This window comes from Dreissena polymorpha, chromosome 3, assembly GCF_020536995.1.
Source record: "Dreissena polymorpha isolate Duluth1 chromosome 3, UMN_Dpol_1.0, whole genome shotgun sequence".
Classification (NCBI taxonomy): Eukaryota; Metazoa; Mollusca; class Bivalvia; order Myida; family Dreissenidae; genus Dreissena; species Dreissena polymorpha.
The window spans coordinates 30,531,360-30,557,875 of NC_068357.1; the positions used below are offsets into that span (position 1 = coordinate 30,531,360).

At 34.0% G+C, this 26,516-nt stretch overlaps 1 protein-coding gene and 2 long non-coding RNA genes across 3 annotated transcripts; 2 read left to right on the forward strand and 1 right to left on the reverse strand.

The window, feature by feature from the left end:
• Nucleotides 1–231: 231 nt before the first annotated feature.
• LOC127872120 (uncharacterized) lies at nt 232–999 on the forward strand. The gene has a single exon (XM_052415447.1). The coding sequence runs from the start codon at nt 232–234 to the stop codon at nt 997–999; it is 768 nt and encodes a 255-aa protein (XP_052271407.1).
• A 14,107-nt stretch (nt 1,000–15,106) lies between these two features.
• LOC127873496 (uncharacterized) lies at nt 15,107–18,072 on the forward strand. Its single transcript, XR_008046184.1, has 4 exons — nt 15,107–15,132; nt 15,531–15,617; nt 16,116–16,289; nt 17,069–18,072. It is a non-coding gene; the product is annotated as an uncharacterized LOC127873496 (long non-coding RNA).
• A 6,143-nt stretch (nt 18,073–24,215) lies between these two features.
• LOC127873500 (uncharacterized) lies at nt 24,216–25,163 on the reverse strand. Its single transcript, XR_008046189.1, has 2 exons — nt 25,041–25,163; nt 24,216–24,299 (listed from the first exon to the last, which is right to left on the reverse strand). It is a non-coding gene; the product is annotated as an uncharacterized LOC127873500 (long non-coding RNA).
• Between the last annotated feature and the right edge of the window lie 1,353 nt (nt 25,164–26,516).

The window sequence follows — 26,516 nt, forward strand, 5'->3', positions numbered from 1 at the left end:
TATAACAATAACAACAACTTTACGTAATACGGAGCGGTAATTGAAGAAAAAATGTGTATGCAAGTTGTAAATTAAGTTTATTTTTATTTATTTATTTATTTTATTTTTAAATTAAGAAAGGACTATTAAATATTGAAACAATTTAGCAAGATTGTGTATTATACCGTGTATTATAGTGACAATGGCCGAGAAATGTGTAGTTTAACAGTTAACTCGACGTAACCCCAACATATGGATACCGACCAGAAATTGTGTTGTTCATTAATTAAAAAGGAACATTATGTGGGCATATTTTGGCAAGTTGGGACTGGGAACACGTTTACCATTAAGGCAATAGTGGAGAAATTGAAAAAGGAAGGACAGAATGTGTCATTAAACTGCTACACAGGGATTGCCTGTCTTAATTATACAAGATTGAAGCCATTGACACTTCATACATTTGCTGGATTGGAAGATGGGAGACACTCAAAGGAAAAGCTGGTTTACCGGTTAACAACAGACGAACAATTTGAGAAGACCTTGATGTGCATCCATAGTACAGACATACTCATTATTGATAAAGTGTCAATGGTGTCAAAACGTGTATTTGAAACAGTAGAGTATGTCTGCAAAAAACTAAAAGACCCAAGTAAACTGTTTGGGGGCATGCAAGTAGTGTTGTGTGGAGATTTTGGAGATGATAACGGGGACTACTGTTTTCATGTGGATTTCTTCTCAAAATGTTTCCCACATATCGTTATTTTGTCACAAAATCATAGACAAAAAGAGCCCATGCTAATAAAAGCTGTAAATGAACTTGCACATGGCGAGCCAAGCCCGGAAACAAATGCATTCATTGAATCTTTAGCTCGGCCTTTAAGTGTTGATGACCAAACAGACATTACGAGACTGTATGCCAGAAACTTCGATGCTGATATCAGTAACTATCGGTATTTGGAGTCCATTCCAGGTCCTTTGTGCACATTTGAGGCAGAGGACAGTATAGATGCCTTTGAGTGAAAGAGATTTATTGTACCCAAGACTTTTGGAATTAAGGTTGGAGCGAAAGTTATGCTTTTGAGAAATGTAAATGAGACTTATGTCAATGGTAGTATAGGAACAGTGGTTCAAGTGTCCAGTGACAAAATAAAAGTAGACTTTGAAGGGGTAGTTTTAACCATTGAAAAGTACACTTTTTCGAAGTCTGACCCTGTGACAGGCATAGCGTTATCTGGGAGACACCAGTTTCCATTGAAGGTTGCATATGCAATAACCATTCACAAATCTCAGGGTACTATGACATTACCATGTGTTGAGGTAAATTGTAAATTTGCCACAAATCCGGGTCAAATAGGTGTGGCAGTCGGTCGTGCAGTTTCAACAGATGGACTCCGTGTGGTAAATTATTCACCCACAATGTTAAAAGGACACCCTGCCGGTGTATACAAGTTCTATGGCGAAATCCAGACTGTGTCAACAGCATTGGACTCTACTGAATGTTGTAAACATGAACATATTGAAACTCAAGAGAGCAGAGATTAAATGGTTTCAGATTCAGATAGTGAGGATGATCTTACAGACAGTCTGTGCAACTGGGATGAAAGAATACATGAAGAACATACCTATTCATCCTTAAGTAACACTGATGACATGCTAACAGATTTTGAGACAGCTTTACAGGACTTTAAAGGTACCTTAAATAGTTTTTCTTTGCGTCTCAATTTACATGTTCTGCTTATTATTTCTGTATTTAATACAAATACAACATTGGTGTTTGCGTGACACATCTCAATTGCGTACATATTATGCTTTTTAGGCCTCTATGTAATATGAATGTTGATGTTTGCCATGACACTGGCCACTGCTAAGTTGTACAAATAATTGCATGCTTATCAGGTCCCGATCAATCCGTGTACGATATGAGCCGCGTCATGGAAAAATGGGTCTTAAGGCGATTGTCACGTGTTGGGATCCAGATCAGGCTGCGATTTTCAGCGAAATCTGATCAGGATCAAAACTGTTCGCTTAACATCTTTAGAAGTATTGACTGAATATTAAACAGTTTGGATCCTGATCTAGATCCAAAATGGTCGCAATCGCTATGGTCTCTTTTCGCACGACACAGCTCATATTTAGTTTCTGTTTGCGTGACATAGCTCAGTAATACATTCTGTTGCATGCTTTAAATAATATGTCTCTATAATCTATGTATGCTATTGTGCGAATCATAACATTTTTTTTCTAATAAAAAACAATATGAACAATTTTCAGAATTTTTATATTGTGCATGTTGTACAATTCATTATGTTCATATCAACAGAATAGAATGTATACATGTATACACGTAAATTACGAGTTACATACATGAATCTTGAAACTATGAACATGATTATGGTTAGCAGATATTTATTGTCATAGTAAATAGAGAAAAAGCAATACATATTCATGATTTCTGCCAAATGCATACATTTAATTGTGATATTATATATTAATTATTCTATAGATCATTATTTAAATTATATTAAAATGACACTGCAATACTGTAAAAATATAAATATAATTCTCTATTTTTCTTAATAAGACATTCCACAGAATAAAAATCAACAACGGCACATGATAAAATTGTACATGAATGTAACCCGACACCATGTTACAATCTTCATAATGCAGAATTGGAAAAGATCTAATATGACGAATGTTTGTCTTCCAATCCAGGCGAATATCAGCAAAAACAGTTTGATGAATTCTATACGCGCTTTCAACAGCATGTGTCATCAGATAAATATATGAACAGCATTAAGAAATTCCGTAACGTTCCTTACAGCTCTAACATCTTGACATCGGTCATGTTTGTGATACAAAGAAATCTTCTAAGAACTCATTCAGATGAGGTACCGATGAAAACTATCCAAAGAACTGTGTTACCTACTGAAGATAAAAGCGAGGCTGGCCGAGGTAAAATACGGTATGTTGGTGGATACAGTGTAGCAAAATGTAGGTACCGTCTGTGTACAAATTTACACAAATGTTTGTACAAGCCTGGAATGGAACCTGAAATAGACAATTTAAATGATCAGATAAGCTTAATTGACACAGTTATTGTCTCAGCAACAGAAATCACATCAGAATCAAAATATAATGATACACTAAGGGCAACGGACAAAAAACATAATGTAAGAGAAGGATTAACAAATATCACAGATGATGCTTTTGAATTTTTCGAGACTTTACAAAGGTATATTTTGAAATACATGAGCTATGAAAATCTGTGAAAAGAAAAGACATACTTATACAGATCAGTTGTATGCAATGTCATTTCTTCAACAGAACTTCTAGAACAGTTTATCAGAAAATGGAAAGTTTCCTTGAAATCTACTTCTGAATCTGACACTGACAGCATTGAAGAATGTGTGACAGGTATTTGTGAAAGTCTCTCCACCAGATGTAGTCATGCAATAATGGTATGATAGTGAAGCTCTTTCTGAAAGTTATTGATGCACAAATCAGAAAAGATTATCTGTGGGTAATCAAAAAAGAGAAAGGACTAGCACTGAGGAAAAAAGTGGTTGAGAAAGCAGGAAAGAACAACACAGAATGTGTTTCAATTAAGGTGATAAAGACAGATAAATCTACTTCAAAACAAACTTCTCATTTCAAACTGAAAGCCATGGTACAGTCTGGAAAAGAGTTCTATTCTGCCTACAAAAAGGCTGACCTTCAGCTACTACTGAAAGCATAAGAGACAGAAATGCCAAGCAGGAGTACTAAAAAAGACTTGACGGAAAAACTGCACAGTGTTCTGATAAACGATGCTTGCATCTCTATGATACGCCCAGATGTGTTTGATGAAAGTTCTGGACAAGCTTGTGTAGAAACAGAGCAAACGCCAAGACCAGAGTCACCAGCAGCAGGAACATCTAGCAGTTCACCAGTGGCAGGAACATCTAGCAGTTCACCAGAGGCAGGAACATCTAGCAGTACTAGTGAAGTACCAGGTGAAACTATGGAAATAGTAGTTGCTGGATACTCATATGAAACGGATTATGGACATAAAGGAAAGCAAGTATCCAGAAAGAGAAAACCTGTTCCTAAAAAAGGAGCAACACAGTTGACTAAAGGAAAGGGAGGTCAGGCCAAGAAAAGAAAACAGTCCAAATCGAAAGTAGAGCCTGAAGGTGACGATAGTGAACAGTGTCCTGTGTGTGGTATATTTTGTCGAGATGGAGAGGATGCAATATGTTGTGACTCTTGCCGTAGATAGTTTCACAGGACCTGTGTACATTTGCAAGATGATGAGGACTGGGACTACTTCTCAAGCTCAGATGCAGTCTACACGTGTCCCCTTTGTCGATAAAGGTACGTAAACTTATTTAAATAATTTGGAGATATAAATGGATCAATATACCATTAATAAATTAGGTCAATGACCATTTTACAACCTAAGCACACCACTATAGTGCAGGTGAGCATCTCTGGTCAAAAATGTCCTCTTGCTTTTCTGTTTTAAGTTAAATTACCATACCATGAACAAAGTTAACAATCGTTTAAAGGGTTTGTGAACAGTTTTTGGAGTAAATGTGAATGACAAACAGCTTGAAACATGACCAGATACAGATATATTCAATGCCTGGTCTGCCATTGTTCCAAGCTGTTTGTACAGGATGTTAAGACCTACACTATAACTAAGAGTAGACATTGTCATTGGACTGCTATTGTTTAAGTAACTTTATTTACATGAAGAGATACACTATAAATTATATTCAACCAAGAACAAAGGAAATAATGACGTCATTAATAAAATGTATGTTTGCCCTAATAACGTTACCTAGTAAACTACCCATCAAAATCACCCCCTTCTCAATTTTATTCAGCTATTTTCCATATATGTTTATATCACCCAAATTTCTTTACAGGTTTCCCCTAAAAAAATTACATAACAAAAAATATAATTTGATGTACCAATACCTATCTTAAATCTCATGGGTCATGATGGGGCAAACAAGCATTGTTTTAAGGACCGCCTTACATGTAGTTTCATTTTGTTTTTAACAATACATTATATTTATATTATATATGAAGGCAAAACAATAAATAGCTTGTTTCTGCTACCGGCTTTTTAAAAAATAGGGTAGGCAGGAGTAGCGGAAACAAGCAATTTTTTTCCCTAATTTACATACCTACTGATTAATATTAATTTGTTGCAGTGGATTCCTTTTTTTGGTCTTTAAAGACAAAAAATATGCCCCAGCACTAGCTTCTGCATTACATTTTCTTGATATAGATGTTTGTCCAAGAATAATGGCATTTGAAGCCCTGCAATATGTGAGATAATCAGGGTTAGTGTTGGAACCATTATGAATTCCACGCTGCTGTGATAAAATGTTTTCAATGGCGTCACTATTTATTCTTGAAGGAATAATAGAACCAAATGACCTCCTAAACCTGTTCCTGCAAAGTTCATCAAATCCTATTAAGCATGAAGCAATGTCTTCTCTTGTCTGGAATGATATAAGACACTTTTCTTTCTCTTTATTTGTAAGGTCTTTATCTTTTATTTCCTTTTCCCAATTTCTAAACCATTTAGTACTTTTTTCAACTCATCAAGCCTTGAGTCCTCATAGTGCCTGATTGCTCTACTGTCCCTAAATATTCTTACCATCTGAGAAGTATTTTTTAACAACTCAATGCTGCTTTCAAAAGCAGATGCATGATTTTTGTCAAGGGTATCTCTGTATTCCTGCATTAAATGGAGCATATTCACATCCATTACATCTTCAGCCAATTTGTTCCTCATTTTTAATTGAGAATTAAGGTAAAAATGATCCTGAGTAAGTTTTTCATGAACTTTAAGAGTGTTGGTAGTAATGTCCCATTTATATGCATCCATCCATTGGTCCCATATAATGTTTTTTCCTTTAAATTCTAAAAGTTTTGTACATGCAGAGTTGTTACCACTCTTTGAAATGTTGTTTCTAATCTTCTTTATCATATGAGAGTAGTCCATGATAATACTAATTTGGGGCAAGTTAGGATCAAATATATTTGAGAAACTCATAGCTGACATTGTTACAGAGTTTTTTTTATGTTCTGGTAAAAACATTTTCATTAACACTCTATTTGACTGAGCTCCATCAAGACTGATATATGTTACATGAAAATCATAAAGAGCTAACATTTTTATGCACTGCCACATAATGAGGTACATTTTATGTGGACTTGTCTGTGTTGTTGGATAATGTGCCACTGGAAATCTGAACCCACTGTGTCTTATAAAAGCAATTGCAATACATGGGATGCCAGTTTCAGATCATGTCACCCAGATAGTTTATTAAAGTAGTCTGTCTCCAGACAACATTCTACAATACCTATCAAGTAAAATCCATCTTGAACTTGTGTTAACTGCAGATCTTCTTGAATAGACATCTCGTCTATAAGCAGGCCCCCGTCATATCTTTCAGGTGGCACATTTTGCATTCCAGCCTCATTTTTCATCCACTGCAATACATCTGTATTAATACCAGCCGTTTGACCCACAACATTTTTGTACATTCTAATTTGGCGTGATGATGGTAATATCAGGTATCCACTCTTTGACAAAAATTCATAGTTTTGAGGTGATCTGCAAATAAGTGTTAGACAAAGTCTTATGATCTCTGGTTTCCATCTGCGTCCATTTGGTTCAGTTTTAGACAAAGTCAATTGAGATTCTAGTAATATTTTCATTTTATCACATCATTTGAACTGACCAAGTATGTCTGATGAGTAACATCTTCTAACACTTGTGTAAGGTCCTCATGGTCAGAATCTGCTAATTTTATATATGAATGATCTAATGTTGTGCTATCACAGATATCATTAACTGCTTTACTGTTTGAATTTTCAGGTTGGCTTGTCTGAGAAGGTTCTGTAGCAGGATGGTTTGGGAAAATACCCTTGGAATTACTTATACAATTCTCATTTTCAACAGGAAGTGAATGAACCTTAAATGAATCAACTTCAGGATCACTAAATGACTTCTGTTTCCATTCGACCCCCATTTACATTTAGCCCAGTACTCTTTGTTACGCGCATGTTTGACAATTAACCCTTTAAATTCAGTCTTCATGGCCAAAGCTATGGCTCTAGATGTAAACTTGCCATGAAGCCTTTTATGAATATCTGTTAGATAAATTGTTCCATTTTCAGACAGATATGTTGTCTCTTAACCTGAAATATATATTATCATGGATTAGTATATACATATATAATGTATAAATAATATATATGTGTATTAATTATGTATTGAACTTTACAAGTTAGATTTTACTAACTAGTGGTGAATTGTTTTGATGAGATAATCCTGATTAATAAATGATCTGTTTACCTCCCATTTTATCAGCAAAGAGTTAAGAAAAAATGCTTGTTTCCCCTACTGGCTACCGACCCTATTTTACCCCCTAATTCTATTTTTCATTTACATAATTTAGAACAAATATCAAATTCTCTGGATTTAACCTATTTTTCTGAGTTAAAATTGGTTCTTTCAGTGTTTATTGATCTGAGGATTTGTCTTTGTCAGAGAATTCTAAACATGACAGAGGGTTATATGAAATTAACAATTGCATATCATTGAGTCTATTTTTTTTTAAATTAAATTAAAAAAAAAAATTCCATAAACCCAATTAGTTTTGAAGCTGAAAGCAGAAACAAGCTATTTTTCTGGGCGTATTACTGGAAAGGAATTGTTACTTTCTTATTTTAACTCATTGTGTAAATTTTGATAAATATCACCCTGGACCATCTTATTAAATATGATCATTCAATTACTTAAAAAAAAATCCCAGTACAGTATTATCTATCTTAGCAATTATGCATGTAGATTTTCCTTTTAAACTACACCAGAATACTTTTTATTAACATTGTCAAATGATAAACAAAGACTTAGCCTAAAATTTTAAAATCAGCTGTGTAATGGAAAAAGGGACCCTAAGGCTTTTTCCACCAGTTCAGACCCAGATCAGCCTGCATTTGAACACTCAGTCTGATCAGGATCCAAACTGTTCACTATATAGTCAGTACTTATTCAGATGTTAATAAATAAGTTTGGATCCTGATCAGACTGCGCTTTCAAGTGCAGAGTGATCTGGATCCAAACTGGTCACAATCACCTGAAAAAGGAAACTTGGAAATGTGGAATAACAATAGAAAATTGTAGTATTATACTATATACCATTACAAGTTGAAATATATAGTGACACATGACTGTGGGGTATAAACCTAGAACAAGTTTCATCTTTAAGGTCCCCTTTCCTGTGATTCGGTTCATTTATGTACTATTTAGAAAATTGGAAGTAAGATTTTCCATGAATTGTTACTTGTCTTGGTTGTTACATTTTAGGCCTATCAAATATCCCACTGTCAGTTGTTATTTCATGAAATTTTTTCCAAAATAGTTTAAAAAGTGATAGTGAATGATGTTATTATAACATGTTCATGACACCTCACTGAACTGTATTTTAGCTGTGTCGTGCAAAATATGGCCTTAAGGCGATTGCGACCAGTTTGGATCCAGATCAGCCTGGAAAACAAAGATGGTAAGCAAAAAGTTTGGATCATGATTCAAGCGCAGACTGATCTGGATCCAAACTGGTCACAATCACCTTAAGGCTGCTTTTTGCTTAACGCGGTTCATTTGTAAATTGAACACATTTATTGTATGTATGACCTGCTTGCTTAAACTATGTTTTTGATATGAACTGAACAGGGATTTCCCCAAAAAAATTCTAAGCGCAATTATTTTTGCTGTAAACATCATTCTTCCAGGTCTTAGTTTAAATTTTAAAGTAAGAAACCGGTATTTATTATATAGAAGGCCTTTAGTTAGCATTTAAGCCAAAATTTAAAGGCTACTCATTGATATGAGCTTGTTTAAATAAAGAATAAGGCTAAAATGAAGATTTTAGAAATGCAGATTTTCAATGTAAGGCGCAAAAAATAACAAATTAGAATTAAGATACTGTGGAAAATTACGCTTTAAGCACTTTGGCGAATCCCTGCTGTATATACATATGAGTTGTCTTTATTGCTATGTATATCATGCATGCACGCATGTACATTTTCAATTATCATTGTTCATTTTAATGCAAATGCTCTTCAGCTTTGGAGGAAAACAAGCTATATAATCAGAATAAGAAAAGCTTTAGGGTGTGACCAGTAAGAACATTATAGCATTGTGTCTTTATATCTAAGGTTGACAATACTGAGAGGCCACAACAGATACTATATAATATTGGTAACGCAATGATTCAGAAACAAATGTACATAGTTATATCAATCAGTAGTAAAATTGCATGCCAGGGGTTTGCATGTCATTTTTTTTGTTTTGGACATATTTCTTAAGATATTTTAATTCTACTTTATTGATATACAACCTATTTAATTAAGCACTGGTGCAAAATGGCATTCTATTAAAAATGCAACAGCAAAAACTACATTGAAAAGACAACATAACTGGATAAGGATGATGATAGTGCAATTATCAGGAACCCATGCAGGCACTTAACTTTATATATTTAAGGCATCAAAGCATGGGCATTAAAAACAGAGAGACTCCTGTAATTATATAATAATGTGCACAAGGTTGTTAGTAAATACTTCAGGTCTAAGTATTAAGGTGTATATTTATATTTATAACAACTGCCAGAAATGTATCCAATATATACCAATGGTAAATTTGCATACACACAATACTAAATGTAGCTATGTAAGCACTACTAAGTCTAATATCTCTAAATATTACACCCAGCACCAATATATATGTATATAAATTCACTTGCAGTTTACCTTCAACTTCAAGTCAGCTGTAAATAAAGAAGCTACATCTATATCTATAGTACATATATAGTGACCGGTATGCTAAGGCTAAACAAATATATGCGAGATCAAGGTTACCCTGCCAATCCTTATTTTTCTTACCTCCTCTAGCACTTTTTTATTGAATTTTCCAATAATAAAAACCTAACTATAGCATGTGTATGCAACAATTTTGTGTTGAAATAGAATTTCAAATAAAAACCTGTCTGCTTGTTGAAACACTTTAATGGCTTCCAATAGTAAAATTAAGCATCTTTGTACTGTTTTCAGGTCCTAATATTTGAAACTTATAAATTTAAGAATTAGCTATAAAAACATTTATCAATGTAAAAACTTACAATTGTGAAGTAAAAATAAATAAAATTAAAAGTAAAAATCCTACCTTCTTACCCTAATTTTTTGGGCATGTTACCAGGAAATATATTTTTATTTAGCCTCAGATAAGACATAAGAGCAAGTTTACAACATTTACAAACATTTTTGCATTCATGAATCTTTTGTTAATTATCATTCATGTACTGTTTGCCTACCTAAAATTGCATGTATGTTGATATTTTTGTGGTCATTTGAGTATTTTGTAAAAATAAAATCTTCTAACTATAATGAGAATTCATTTTTATCTTTCAATTGAAATTTTAAATGAATACCATAAATAAATTACTAGATTGTCATCCCCTTCCCTCCCACTTTTTCATGATCCCGCCCCCGCCCCCGCCCCTCAGAATTTATTTTCTCAAACTGAAAGACACACTATATTTATTTTTGTTTTTTGTAAAAAATGGGAGCATCCTCAATTTCAAAACAATGTTTTAACTTTGTGAAATATCACACACTATTTTTTAGTTCTTCATTTTATACTTTTTAGTCTTGAGATATAAAATATTTGCCACTCCCCCAAAGAAAATTTAGATAATAATCTAGCAATTTATTTATATGACCTAATGACCTGATATACTGGTTAGTAAAACCGGCTCCAATTTTAGCAATGCCCATGGACAGCTTTGAACTTAAACACAATATATATAACATTTGATTTTTACGGGAACTTAGGCACTTGATATTTAAAGCCTATATAGGTACCCCACTCCTGATCAGTCAAAGATATATATCGTACCCCCCTCCCATTCAAAGAGATACAGGTGCTCTCTGTACAGATCACTTCAAAGTACATCCCCACTCCAGAATATTAAGAACCAACACTTAAGATCACTCCAAAATATATAAGTGCATCCCACTGTGACTCCAAAATATATATGTACCCCCACTCTATATCGCTGAGTCCAGGTCGCTCCAAAGAAGGGTGTTCCCTCGACAGATCACTTCCAAAATATTGTGGTGCCCCCTTCAGATCACACACAGATCTATATGGTTACCAGACAACTCGCCCCAAAGCCAACTCGCCCCAGGACAAGTCGCCCCGAAAATCTGGACAAGTCGCCCCAAATATATTGGACAACTCGTCCCAATCAAAAGACAACTCGCCCAAAATAAAAGACAACTCGCCCCAAATTAAATGACAGCGTGCAACGAAATATTTTGTCTTTGTGAAAAAAATGTATTAAATAACATTTTTGACTTTAAAAGGAATGCTGAATACACAAAACGAATAATACATGGGGAAAAAATAAAAATAGAAATGTGTTATATTCATAATTTTATTCATAATTTATAACAATTACAGACTCACGATACTAACATTTGTTTTTATTGAAAACATACAAAGCATCAATTTTAGCATATTAAATGAAATAAATAACACAGATTTATGAATGAAAAGACAATTCAAAATATTATCAAACATTTCCATTTATTAACTCATTTTAAAAATAATTTTAAAACACAGTTTGTAATGAGCCTTGATGAATAATATCAAACATTTCAAACATCCGTAATAATTTACACAAACTTTCACAAAATATTATCAAACATTTCCAACATCTTTAATACTTTTAAAACATTACAAACACAGGTTGTAATGAGCCATGATGAATATTATCAAACATTTCAAACATCCGTAATAATTAAACACAAACTTTCACACAAAAACAAGCTTTTAAACACAATGGTTGAAACATTTCTAACAATCAGAAGGAAAAAAAAACAACAAATGAGCAATAATTTATTTCAATTCAATCTAGCAACTTTCAGGCAGGCATTTGGTCCGTAAATGATGAATATTATCAAACATTTAAAAAATATAATAATGGTAAAACATTACAAACACACAGTAACTTTCACACACAAACAAGCTTTTCAAAAACAAGGGTTGAAACATTTCCAACAATCAGAAAGACATCAAATGAGCAACGTTCATGCATTTGGTCCATAAATGCCACTGCATTTCCTCATTAGGCCGTTGACTGACAATTCTCCGCTCTCGTACGCTTCCCACAGCTTGAAGATTTTTCCCTGGAGAGACGTGTTCTTCCTTCGTTGTCGCCTGGATAGCTTTCCTTCTGATACCATCTTCACCTGTGTTGGGAGAAGGGAAGCCTCTTCAGAAAGAAGGGTCAGTAGTAGGTAGAAAGGCAAATTGGCTTTCTTGGCGTGCTGATTTAGTTTCAAGTGCCACCCTTCACAGTCATTATTTGTTCGGACACTCCGACCAAACACGCTCAGGCACACTATGAATAGTGGGAATGCTTCTGCAATATTCTGCACATAGAAAGTGAATTTCTCTTTCGCCTCTTGTTGCTGCTTTGTATTCTGCCAGGGATATACCTATGATTTAATAACAAAATCATAGTATGAACATTCAACGACAATATGGGATGAATATTTTATAACAATTATACACATGTGTAAACGTATCTTTAAATGACACATTTTTATTTATATGTTATACATGTTATTAGAGTTAAGCAGTCAAAAGTATATTTTAAAATGCCAATATGGGTGTAAGACTCGCGTTTCTGACTTGTATGTTTACATCTCGGGTACACCATATGTATGACACCTACTGTTTGATGTTATCTATTACAGTAATTGATAGAAAACACTTATTGATTAACACGTCTGTAATTACCAATTAAAGGTAAAGTGTGGCAATCGTTATTGTTGTAGACAACATCGGCTCATGTTTGTATCTAGGGTACGCCCTATTTATGACACATATTGATTGATGTTATAATTTACACTAATTGACAATAATTGGTAATAAACACTACCGGGGTTAATAGAAGATCTATCAATATACAAAGATTCGTGCCAAATCTGAAATTTATACTTTATTAGAACATTTTAATACAGAAAAAGATTTATTGTATTCGACAATCAAATTGTGTGTCTGTCTGTCTTAACGATTTTTTTTTATTATTCCGTTATCAGTTTAAAAATGATGGTATTAAGATGTTACTAAACAGAATATACCCAACGCGCGGTCCAGCGCAGATTAATGCATCTGTCCGCTCGATAAATAATGTTATACACTAGGTATTCTGTGCATTTATAAACGCGTAAAATTCCTAGCAATACAGGCAAAGTCATTATTTTATGTGGATATCACAGTACAGTTAATAAATTTCTATATCTTCTAATCACAGCATACGAAATTTTATAATTCCGAAGTAATCTTATTTACTGAAATATGATCTACGGTAGCGGTAGCTAGAATGGTATTATAATGGGGTACTATTAAGTTCGCAGTAATATGTTCTTTAAATTCGCATGACACTTATAATTACTTTGCAAACAGCATTGTTGTCTGGTTAAGCGTGTTACCTTATTTATTCTTTAATCACGCCAAACTGTCATACCGTTTGTCTTATTAATAAATCTTTGACCAGACAATGAAAGCATGCCGGCTTAATTAATTTTCGTCAATTCACACTTTTTCAAAACATAACTAACACAAAGACATTCCATTATTCTTTAATTAAACCAAACTATCATACAAAATGTCTCATTAAACAATCTTTGAACAGAAAATGAAAGCATGCCGTCAAAATAAACGTTTAACATTTCACACGTTTTCAAAACAAGACGAACTAAATGGGGCTTATTTTAATAAACACAATCATAAAAAAGCTAATAACAATTTATTACTAAAAGCAATCCGGTAAGTAAACAATTATTGAATTACAAAGTTTTACAATATGAAATGAAAAAAAAAAACATCATACAACTACATTTCCTAAAAACAATAATCACGAATATTAATACATTAAACTTAACAAATTTTATATGAACAAAATTTCTATAATACTATATATAAGAAACAAAATTGGGGCGAGTTGTCCAACATATTTGGGGCGACTTGTCCAGATTTTCGGGGCGACTTGTCCTGGGGCGAGTTGGCTTTGGGGCGAGTTGTCTGGCTCCCATCTATATGACCTATTCACCAATAGGCAATACAGTTTCCAAGTATAACCAGAATATATAGATGAACATCCCAACGTATATAAAATGATAAACTAAAGAATATTTTACTCAGTAGCTACGTTCATGCATACATAGCTCTGTTCGAAAATGATTATCTACTTTTAGTTTCAACAGAACGTATGCATGTACATGCGTGTTTTCCTATAGCCTATAGAGACCTCCACAGACGATGTGATAAATCCATGTAACTATTGTTTCACTCACTTAAAGGGACTGTCCAATGGATTATTTTCCTGAATTTAGCAGGCTATTATTTTGATATTAATTAATAACATTCGTTAATTTGAACCATATCCAACTCAACCTTTTGCTAAAAACTACAAAACTAAAGAGCAACAGCCAAATTGTATTACAACTTTTGCGTCTACCTTGGGAAATCCCTTTCTATTTGTATTTCGCGCTTCGTGTCACGTGATTCACACACAACAAACAAAATGGCGGAGGCTTCGAGGTTACAATACACTAAATGATCGCTGTACTCTCTAAAAAAATATCATAGTTGACAGGAAGGCATGTTTTACACTTTTTACCATTATTCGGGTGTTATCTTGCGGAGATAATGGTAGGGCATGAATAGGTGTTCACTACTGAATCCCTGAAATATGATACACTTGAAGACTATAGTAAACCATTGCACTAGAAAAGGTTACATTCCACTAAGAAACGGCCGAAAAAAAAAAGTTGCAAAAACAGTCGATTTTGATTTGTGTCACGTTCTTTCTTGCATTGTACATGACATATCTTTTTTATTGCATAAATCGATTCCGCTTAGAATGGCCTTTAAGAAAAGGTATGGTTATGGGGGTCTCTATGTGCAAAATGTTGCATTTATTTTCGCTCAAAGTTGTCGCTTTTACATTGAATTATATAGGGAAACTATTTAGTGTATTATGACCTTCGAAATCTACAATGAGCGTACCAGTAAGAAAATATGTTTTTTTGATTTAATCAAATATAATATATTAAGATTCCGATCTTATTTTATTTAATTCAACAAGATGAGTTTATCTGCCGTTGAATGTTAGCGGATTGTTGGTCTTTACCTTGCAATTCGACGCTAAATGTCGCTGGTTTACAAATTAGACGATAGTACTAGTAGACGACTCCAATGCATGAAAATGAGAATCAATTTAACGTATTTTGATTTTATGATTTTCTCGTTTTGACTTTTGAATCTTGTGTTGTTTATTTTGCAATGTACGTTTTACATTAACTTTTAAATTTTGCTAATAGAAGCCAGTGGATTCTTCCACAGTAAATTCGTGCCCAGATCCTAGAGCACAAATAAGTCAGTGTATTATTTATGTTTTTTTATTTAGGCCAAAACAGAGGGAGAGATGAGAAGAAGTAAATGCGTGAGACAGCCATCTAAGAGAATGTTGTTGTATTCTCAGGACACAGATTCAGTAAGTTTATTTTAATGCTCTTGTGTGTACACATTTTAATTATGTGCCAGTTATTCGATAAATTCTCCCACCTGGTCAACCGGAGGGGTATAGTGAATTATGTATATCTATTTGTGACCAGACGAACTAAGAAGAAATAATAATATCACCCTTGTCCGCTCTGTGTTGATAAATGCAGGTTTGACTATAACCCATTATGATTTACAAGTTAGAACTATTATTGTAAAGGCCTGAGAGTTGAACAGTCACCTTGGCTAAGAATAGTAGGACTTTTTGCTTTTTTTTCACAATATTTAGGTCCGAAATCTGTGGATGTAGGCTGTGGTTGCAAATAACATGTAGTAAATCAAGAAATGCACTATAACTCATGTGATTAGGTCATGACATTGACATCATGATTTTGTCATTTTAGGGTTACTCTTTTTGCTATTATTTATTAGATTTTCTGCATTACTTGGTTTTTTATCAAATGCATGATGTTTTATTTGTTACACTCAGGATTCAAGTCTACAGAAGAGTTAAGGAAAACGTCCTGCCAGAAAGATCCAGAAAGTTGATACATTAGCAACAATAACTAAGTGGTGCTCTTGTCACAGATGCCCACAATACGAGAGAGTGGAAGATCGAGTTTGCTGTGGGATGGTCCCAGAATTATGCTCAAGTCACAGACCTGTGAGTAAGATTCATGTATTACGAGTTTCTGTAACTGAATATCTTAAGTTTTGCAGCGTCATATTGTGTTATAACTAGGACTAAGAAATGGGTCAATAATGTTCTACCATGCAAACCTATTAAATATCCCATCTTAAAAATTAATCCTGCTATAAAGGCAATTTTGTCATGTGGGAAAATCATTTACTGAATCATTATTGGCTTATTAAAATGAATTTCAGCTAATGCCAACAAAGATGCTAAGTTCTAAGACATTGTGTAGTTGTTTGTCATCTTGCTATTTTATTCAATGCAATTTATGTTTTTACATGAGTAAAGAAAGGATTACTCTTTTTTTGCTTAAAAATTGTTAAGTTTGCATACCATTTCAATATTTTGTACTCCATTGATCCATTGCATTGATACCATCAACACCTTTCCATCCCTTTATATGAGTCGCGTCCTTAGAAAATTGGGCATAATGCATGTGCGTAAAGTGTCGTCGCAGCTTAGCCTGTGCAGTCTGTACAGGCTAATCAGGGATGACACTTTCCGCCTAAATGGGATTTTTGCTAAGAAGAGACATTTTAACGAAAAATGTCATAAAAGCGGAAGGTGTTGCCCCTGATGAGCCTGTGTGGACTGCACAGGCTAATCTGGGACGACACTTTACGCACATGCATTATGTCCAGTTTTCTCCGAACAAGGCTCATATAATCTAGTGTGCTGTCTCACTGACTGCTGATTGGAGTTACATTTGCAAGAAGTTTATTGTAAAATCTGTTACAATTTCTTTGTAGGAGATGACTCTTTCGGTGCTGGATAGGATGACCCTCTACAGTCAGCAGCAGTATCAACAAGATGTGTTTTCCTTTTATGCAGAGACACTAGAAGATGTCAATAAATCTTTCAGACATGCTGCATACAGACAATTTACCATCTTAATGCATGAGAATAACTGTCCCAGCATGTTGTGTTAAATTAATAAGGGAGAAGTTTCCTAGTCCTTAAGGCCAGTATACAGGCTTCGTACCAGGTGAAGGCCCAGTGTTCTAATAATTTTGCATATTTATTCCCCCCTTCGAAGAAGAGGGGGTATATAGTTTTGCACATGTCGGTCCGTCCACCAGATGGTTTCGGGATGATAACTTAAGAACGCTTAGGCCTAGGATCATGAAACTTCATAGGTACATTGATCATGACTGGCAAATAACCCCTATTGATTTTCAGGTCACTAGGTCAAAGGTCAGTGACTCGAAACAGTAAAGCGGTTTCCGGATGATAACTCAAGAATGCATACGCCTAGGATCTTGAAACTTCATAGGTACATTGATCACGACTGGCAGAGGACCCCTTTAGATTTTCCGGTCACAAGGTCAAGGTCACAGTGACTCAAAACAATAAAATGGGTTCCAGCTGATAACTCAAGAATGCATACGCCTTTTGATCATGAAACTTCATAGCTACATTGATAATGACTGGCAGATGACCCCTTTTGATTTTCAGGTCACTAGGTCAAGGTCACAGTGACTCGAAATAGTAAAATGGTTTCCTGATGATAACTCAAGAATAATTAGGCCTAGGATCAGGAAACTTCATAGGTACATTGATCATGACTGACAGATGACCCCTATTAATTTTCAGGTCACTATGTCAAAGGTCAAGGTCACAGTGACAAAAAACGTATTCACACAATAGCTGCCACTACAACTGACAGCCCATATGGGGGGCATGCATGTTTTACAAACAGCCCTTGTTGCTATTCTTTTTCATTTATCAGACATAGAACTTTTCTAAGTTTTGATTATTTTTTGTTCTGGCTCCTTTTTTGAAACATTTATATTTATGCAAATCATTTGAGTTATGCTTAATCATTTGGATTTTTCAGTTCTATGCATTTTGTTTTGAAAAATCAATTTGTGTGAAATGTGCTAGTTTATTATTAAAACTTGCACAGCAGTTTTTACATTTGTATGCTTACGTTGGTGTCATTTGAATGAAATGCCACGAGTACTCTGGATTGTAAGATGAAAGAAATAAAAGAAGCAATGACATATTTCTTAAGAATACTATGTAAATAAACTAATTGAAAATCAAAATTCATTTCTTGTATACTTATTTTATTTTCTTGTTTGAACTTAATAGTTTGATTTTTACACTTTTTAGCTCACCTGAACACAATGTGCTCATGGTGAGCTTTTGTGATCGCCTTTTGTCCGTCGTGCGGCGTCTACATTTGCCTTGTTAACACTCTACAGCCGTAAAATAAAGATTGGTCTCAAGGATATTTTGGATGAGTTCAAAAATGGTAACGTTTGTCACAGTGACAAAAAACGTATTCACACAATGGCTGCCACTACAACTGACAGCCCATATGGGGGGAATGCATGTTTTACAAACAGCCCTTGTTTATTTTTATTTGGAGTCATTTTGTTTCACACTTGATATTTGTTAGATTAGGTTTCTTAAAATACATTTTAAACATGACATACGCTAATGCATGATTAAACATTTCGAAATCAATAAAAAAGCAACAAGTTGCTGTTGAAATTAAAAAAAATAGTATCTTATTATTGTTCAACCATGTTTTGTATATTGTGTGCTTTCTTTATGTAGTAACCTGTGCAGACCGTCTACATTTTAGCTCAGCCGATTTATTCCTATCTATTAAATTGATATACAATTGAGGTATTTTATTCAGTGTGATATGAACTTGATCCATGCATTGAAGTTTGATTTTTTTTTACAAATTTTGTATTATATTCATCTGGTGTCAGAAAATGGATCGAACTCAATACATGCACATAGAAATGTGACAGGAGTTGAGAACTCATTGAAGTTGGTTCGAGTGTATGATGCTGGCATTTAATTATTTAGGTGATTTGCATTTCAAATGAGTATGGCCATTAAAAAGTATTAAATGTTGATGTGTAAATAGAACACTGAGGCATATCTGGATACACTATCACATTCATAGTATCGATAATTAAAGAGGAAACTACTCTCGAGGTCAATTATAAGAGGCTTAGAGACATTAACTACAATGGTTTATTAAATACAGGTAATAAAGAAGGCAATGAAAAACACATATCGATAATCAAACAAAAAACTAAACATTTTGTAAGAAAAATTGTGTTTTTTACATGTGTAACAAGAAACCGGTGTAGACTGGTGATGCTCCCCAAAAGTGTTTTTTTGTCACAATATTGTACTATATATTCAGATAAAAGGAAACGTCTTAAGGGGCATAACTGTGGACAAAATTATACGATGGATGGATTAAAGCTTCATTGAATTCCGGTCAGTAGTTGGGGAGAAATAGCCTGGACAAGAATTGCACTATATGTACAGTTTACAGAAAATTTCAAAGGGCCATAACTCTGTGAAAAATCATCCGACCAGAACCGGCTGATAATATGCACATCTCCTGTTGGTAGTGAAGCTTCCCATCAAGTTTCATTGAATTACTGTAATAAGTTGCTGAGAAATAGCTCGGACAAGCATTGCACTATATGTGCAATGGAAAATTTCAAAGGGCCATAACTCTGTGAAAAATCATCCGATGAGAACCGGCTGATAATATGCACATCTCCTCTTGGTAGTGAAGCTTCCCATAAAGTTTCATAGAATTCCAGTCATTAGTTGCTGAGAAATAGCCCGGACAAGAATTGCACTATATGTACAATGGAAAATTTCAAAGGGCCATAACTCTGTGAAAAATCATCTGAAGAGAACCGGCTGATAATATGCACATCTCCTCTTGGTAGTGAAGCTTCCCATAAAGTTTTTTTATTGAATTCCGGTCATTACTTTCTGAGAAATTGTGCACAGACGGACACACGGACGGACAGACGAAGCGGCAACTATATGCTCCCCCCAAAATAAATTTTGGGGGAGCATAAAAATGTATTGATAAAAAACGCACAAAATATAACATAAAAAAAATATTTTATGCTAAATTCAATATTAAAACTTCCTAAAAAATGTAATTGCATTGTACAACCAAGAGCATTCATTATTTATAACAGAATGTAAGATTGTACATTTTAAAAACACTTCTAAAATTATATTTACACTAAAGATGTGAAACTTAATAGTTATCTAACAAAGATAACTTCTGCGTCAACTTCAAATGAATATCAAACACGTCTTGGGCAACAATTCATGTTTTCGCTTTTCTCAATCTAGAGACATGCTGATCTCCAAGTATTGATGTAGGTGGAGGGGTGACGGGGGCTATAGTTGACCTAATTCTTTTGGAGTCTTCAGGCAGCTGTTCACATTTGCCACTTATTCTTTTCTTGCCTATGGTGAATTCATTTATAACTTCAGTGATCAAACCGGTTATGTATGTTTTTTTCACAGGCCTTGTGCTCCAATTACAAGCAGCTTTCGAGTACACCTTTTTTCTCCTGAAAGATTGTTTTATAACTGACATGATGTTTGAAAAAATGAAATGACAATTGCTAAAACAAAACAAAAGAATAAAGATCTATAGACAATATATATGCCATAATATAAATTTACTGATTCAGTGCATACTTTGCTGCAGTAGTTCTTTTATGACAGGAGCATTGTTTGCAAAATGTATACTTATTATTCATATCACATGAATGTGTCAAATTTGAGCTTAAATACATCATGTTTGTAAATTCAACTTAATTATTAATAATAAAAACTTTCAATAAGTAATCATAAATCTGTAAATTGATCCTTACAATTCAAAATTTAATAAAAACAGGAAATGTGTTTGTCAGAAACACCGTTAGTCCACCATTTACATTTTTCAGTTTTTTAATATAATCATATTTTATGGCATTTCTTACTACAAGAAAGGACGAGGCTGTCCAGTAACCTGGGATTGTTGGCTGCATTGCACCCCCTCCCTTCCTCTTTGACACCCCACCCTTTCCCCTTCAAACTCGAAGAACCATGTCGGACTGGAGTGCACGGTGCAGGGCCTTATACCATTATAAACACCTATTTAGCCCTATCTAGGACAAAGTATTGTCGACCTTGTTGAAAGTACTAATCTTGTACCTTGGAGTACATTAAGGATTATTATAACTGCTATCTTGTGTAGCAATTTCCTTATTTTTGTGAAAACTGCTATTTTATATAGCAAATTGCCTTAATTTTATTATTATTGCATTAACTCATGTTAAAATTGCTACTTTAATAGCAAATATCCTAATTTTTATATTAAATTGCTATTTTATATAGCAAATTGCCTCGGTTTTACTGTCTAATTGTCATTTTGGATACCATATAAGGTACTTTAGTATTATTTCCTCCAATGTTATCATCAGTATACTAATACTATTGGATAGATTAGAGCTTTTAGGGTTTATCTTAACGTATCTAGGTAATATTTGGTCTTTTTACCATTTTACATCTTACCATTATCAATTTTCCTTCAATAGTATACAAACTATTTTTCATTTACCGTGCACTCCCTCTGGTCCAGGGGAAACAACCAGTGTAGACTTCATCATCACAATTACCTTAGTACAACTGAGTGACACCACCCCTGCTGGCTCTTCTTTTCCCCCACCCACATCGGCCTACACTTCCATAAAATCTCTCCTTCTTTCAACCCTCCAGGGTGGCAACATGTATTTTAAATATATATATGCATATAGTCCTGTACATATTGTAAATAATGTACATCTTGTACAAATTTAGCTGTCTGTCTTATTTTTAACTGTAAAGTACATTGTCTTACCCTTAATTTTTATGTGGCCCTATGAAGGTGACCGTTTGGAGACACGTAAGTTATTGCCCTTAACATATAAGGGTTTATTACTAAACCCACTTTTAAATATTGTTTTAATGCCGCTCTGGGGGGATCTCTCTTTCCCATAGCCCAATCCTCCTTAAGTTCCATACAGACAGGGTCTTATGTTGGAGCATTACGGCTATATTCCCTGTCTGCAAGTGTTCAACATTGAGCCACATACATAAACTTGTACTCATTAATTTTTTATCAACTCAATACTCAATTGCAATATTAATATATAATTGAGAGTTACACACTCTATGTGATATCATATACTGTCTTTTTTTCTTTTTTTCCTTTCCTTCTCATATAATTGCATTTGCACATGCAACTTCACTCTACATTTGAGAGCTGTTAAATCAGGCTCTGTCATCTCTATTAATAAATGTTCTTAGATATAAACATATCTCTCTTATGATTAGATCTTGTTGTTTGGCGCTTAGCTTAAACTTTAAACATACACATAAAAATGGTACTTGACTATGCATGTAAACATATTGTGGCAATGTTCAACCACTTTGTGATCTTGAAAACCCTCAAATATTATTATTTTGTTACACAAACATATTACACATCTGTGTATTCCTTTTTCTATAATTAATATATTAAAATAGTCCTATTTGGATTCAATTTTTAAACCACAGATCACAAAGTCTAAAGACTCCAACAAACCCATTGCAGTATATACTGAACAGTGGGTCTGGTAATGATGCTGCCACATACAACAGTATGTGTGTTTTCACCATCTTTACTTATAAAAATTGGGCTATTCTTTCTCTCTCTCCTCCTTAAAAAACAATGCAAAGAATAACATACAATAACAACATCATATGAATGATATAAATTAATAATAAGTACAGTATACTAAAAAACAACTCCATGTTCTTTTGGATTAACTCATTCTTTTTCTTTCATTTATATTTTTGCATATAAACCATTATTGTTTACTTTTTCTTAAAAGTACAAAGTCAGCCGTGGGAAAATCTATTTTAAAAACGGATTGACCTACTGGCAATCCTTAATAAGAAATTTCGGCCAATCAGCGCCATCGTTGTATAAACGCATCAACCAATTAAAACGCCGCTTTTTTAACCGCGTTAGGCCTATTCACTGTATAGCACTGCGTCTTTTTAACGCTTCATATAAAGGTTATATATTTTTAAACCAATAGATTTTTATTAAGGCACCGCACCAACACTGCAAAGTTTTATATTTATATCAATGGTACAGCCCAGTAAAATCGGGCTGTCCATTTTATGGCCGTTTTCGGCTTTTTATGCAGAGTTCTATGTTAAGCAGTGTGCTCGGGCAATGGTTTTTAACCGAAGTCCCGAGGGTAAATAACCCCAATAGTCAGTCAGTCAGAAACACTATCTCCCCTACTGCGCCACTTTGATTTTTTTTTTTTATCATTTGGTAGGTTCAGATGAACTCTTTAAAGGGATCTTTTCACGCTTTGGTAAATTGACAAAATTGAAAAAAGTTGTTTCAGATCCGTAAGTTTTCGTTTTAGTTATGATATTTGTGAGGAAACAGTAATACTGAACATTAACCATGCTCTAATATAGACATTATATGCATCTTTTGACGATTTTAAAACCTAAAAATTATAAAGCGTTGCAACGCGAAACGATTGAATAATTTGGAGAGTTCTGTTTTTGTCGTTAAATTTTGTGAAACTACGAAGATTGCTTATATAAGGTATAAAATTCGTCACGAATGTGTACTCGGCGGAATAGCTCAGTAGGCTAAAGCGTTTTTACTTCAGGACTCTGGCAGGACTCCAGGGGTCACTGGTTCGAAACCTGCTCCGGGCAATGTTCTTTTCCCTTTTTTAATTTTTTTCTTGATTTTTTACTGGAGCTTTTATGATCCAATGTTTACATTTATCAATATATAGCATTTAATGAATAAGTTAAAAAAATGCCAAAATCTGTGAAAAGGCCCCTTTAAAGCTTATTACTTCTCTTGAATTTGTTTTTTTTTACCTTGACCTTGAAGGATTATCTTGACCTTTCACCACTCAAAATGTGCAGCTCCATGAGATACACATGCATGCCAAATATGAAGTTACTATCTTCAATATTGCAAAAGTTATGGCAAAATGTTAAAGTTTGACGCAAACAAACACACAAACCAACATACAGGGCGAAAACAATAATATAATACCTCTCATTTCCTTCTTTGTCCAACAAAACAGGATGATTCAAGTGTTTTGAATAATCTATTGCTGCTAACTGACACCTGCACAGCTGAAAAAAATAATTTTAGAAATGAAACTCAGAAAATATCATGCAACTCATCATGTGAAAATCTGCCTTTAGGACTTTGATGATGTTACACTAGATATGAACTAATTCAACACCAATGACTTGACATATTCATAATCAGAATTCATTTCTTGATTAACTACTAGTTGTTTAAACATCCTGTGAACAAAAATACAAAAATCCTGTTCATAAATAATTTTACTATCACATGATGAAACAAGAGCACCGCGTTACGGGTGCCACGCTAGGCTTCGAAAGCTTGTCATAATTTTTTTTAGAGGTCACAGGGACATTGACCTTTGACCTTGTGACCGAAAAATGGGTGTGGCTTGTAGAACTCATCAAGGTGAATCCACATTTGAAGTTTCAAAGTTGTAGGTGGAATCACTTTGATTGTAGAGCAAAATGTAAAAGTTTTAGCACGACGCCGGCGGACAACACGACAACGAGCAGCTGGCTGACGACACAACAACGAAGAGCTGGCTATGACAATACCTCGGGTTTTCTCCGAAAACAGCCGAGCTAAAAATATATTCATATTTTAGTCATTCAGGCAGTTTATTACGAGACTTGTCACAAAGGGTACATCATTTTTACACTATTAAAATGTTAATTCTCAAAAAGAAAGAGCATAAATTCCTTTGTTCAATGAATGAGCATGTGTTCATAAAAAAAGAAACACTTTAACAAGTGTATTTTTTAAACATTTAACTTTTTATTTACCTGAAAGCATTTCGCTTTGGTTTGGAGCGTATCAAAAGATGATTGTTGAAGCTCTCTAGTTCAGAAGTAGTTCTGAAATTTAAAAGCATTGTACATTTCTAAAACACATCTTTTATACTTATAAGGGTTTGTGTGTGTGTAAGTCAAATCGTGTTCATTATATAGCAAAATATTAAGGGAATTTATAGAAAAGTAGCTATGAAACACAAACTGAAAATGAAGAAGACTTACGCATCGATCAATAATTTCATCATTTTCTCGTCCTTTTCAATCCCAGTAGCTTCTTTAACTCTTCTCCATCGATCACACTGAATACCAATGTCTATTATCCTTTCCCTTTTATTACGCCTGTACCTTGCATCTCTTGTTTTTTTTTAGTCTTAGCGCTAGCACTTGTTTTTGTCCGAACCATCTTGAATTCTTTTCGACCGCATATTCGTATTTGTGAAAAGTGATTTTCCAATAAAAATATTGATTTAAATATGAAGTATATTTTATTGGTTTATCAAAAATATTCAATGAAAATCAATTATTTGCTCAACAAGCTAAATCTCTTTCTTTAGAAATAATGTAATTTCTATGCCAAAAATAAATGACAGTACCATGTACCACGTGACTTGCCAGCTGATTTTCAGCTACATTTATTTTTAGGTCAAAAACGTCGAGCGGCGTTTTTGAAATATAATATGGAATTCCCATCCGCTTGGGCTTATGTGTTGGTTTGTGTTATACTTCCTTTAGTCTGCTTTGAGTTTTTATATCCTTAAATCAAAGGCGATAGATCTAATCGTTTTTAATATCTAAAACAATAATTTTATATTTTGTTCAGACCATAATCCATTGGACAGTCCCTTTAATGGTGTTATCAACAATATATTGATGTAAATTGCATACACATGAATCATTCCTTACTAATTGTTTAACTTGATTTCGTCTGCCATGGTGTTTTCCAGAAAAAAAATCAGGACGTCAAAAAACAAATCTGGCGCTCAAAGTGTTTGACTGACTATTGGGGTTATTTACCCTCGGGACTTCGGTTAAAAACCATTGCCCGAGCACACTGCTTAACATAGAACTCTGCATAAAAAGCCGAAAACGGCCATAAAATGGACAGCCCGATTTTACTGGGCTGTACCATTGGTATAAATATAAAACTTTGCAGTGTTGGTGCGGTGCCTTAATAAAAATCTATTGGTTTAAAAATATATAACCTTTATATGAAGCGTTAAAAAGACGCAGTGCTATACAGTGAATAGGCCTACCGCGGTTAAAAAGCGGCGTTTTAATTGGTTGATGCGCTTATATAACGATGGCGCTGATTGGCCGAAATTTCTTATTAAGGATTGCCAGTAGGTCAATCCGTTTTAAAATAGATTTTCCCACGGCTGACTTTGTACTTTTAAGAAAAAGTAAACAATGATGGCTGATATGCAAAAATATAAATGAAAGAACAAGATTGAGTTAATACAAAAAAGA

Excerpts from the sequence above, each read along its gene's own strand:
- LOC127872120 (XM_052415447.1), top strand. The coding sequence starts at position 232 with ATGGATACCGACCAGAAATTGTGTTGTTCATTAATTAAAAAGGAACAT.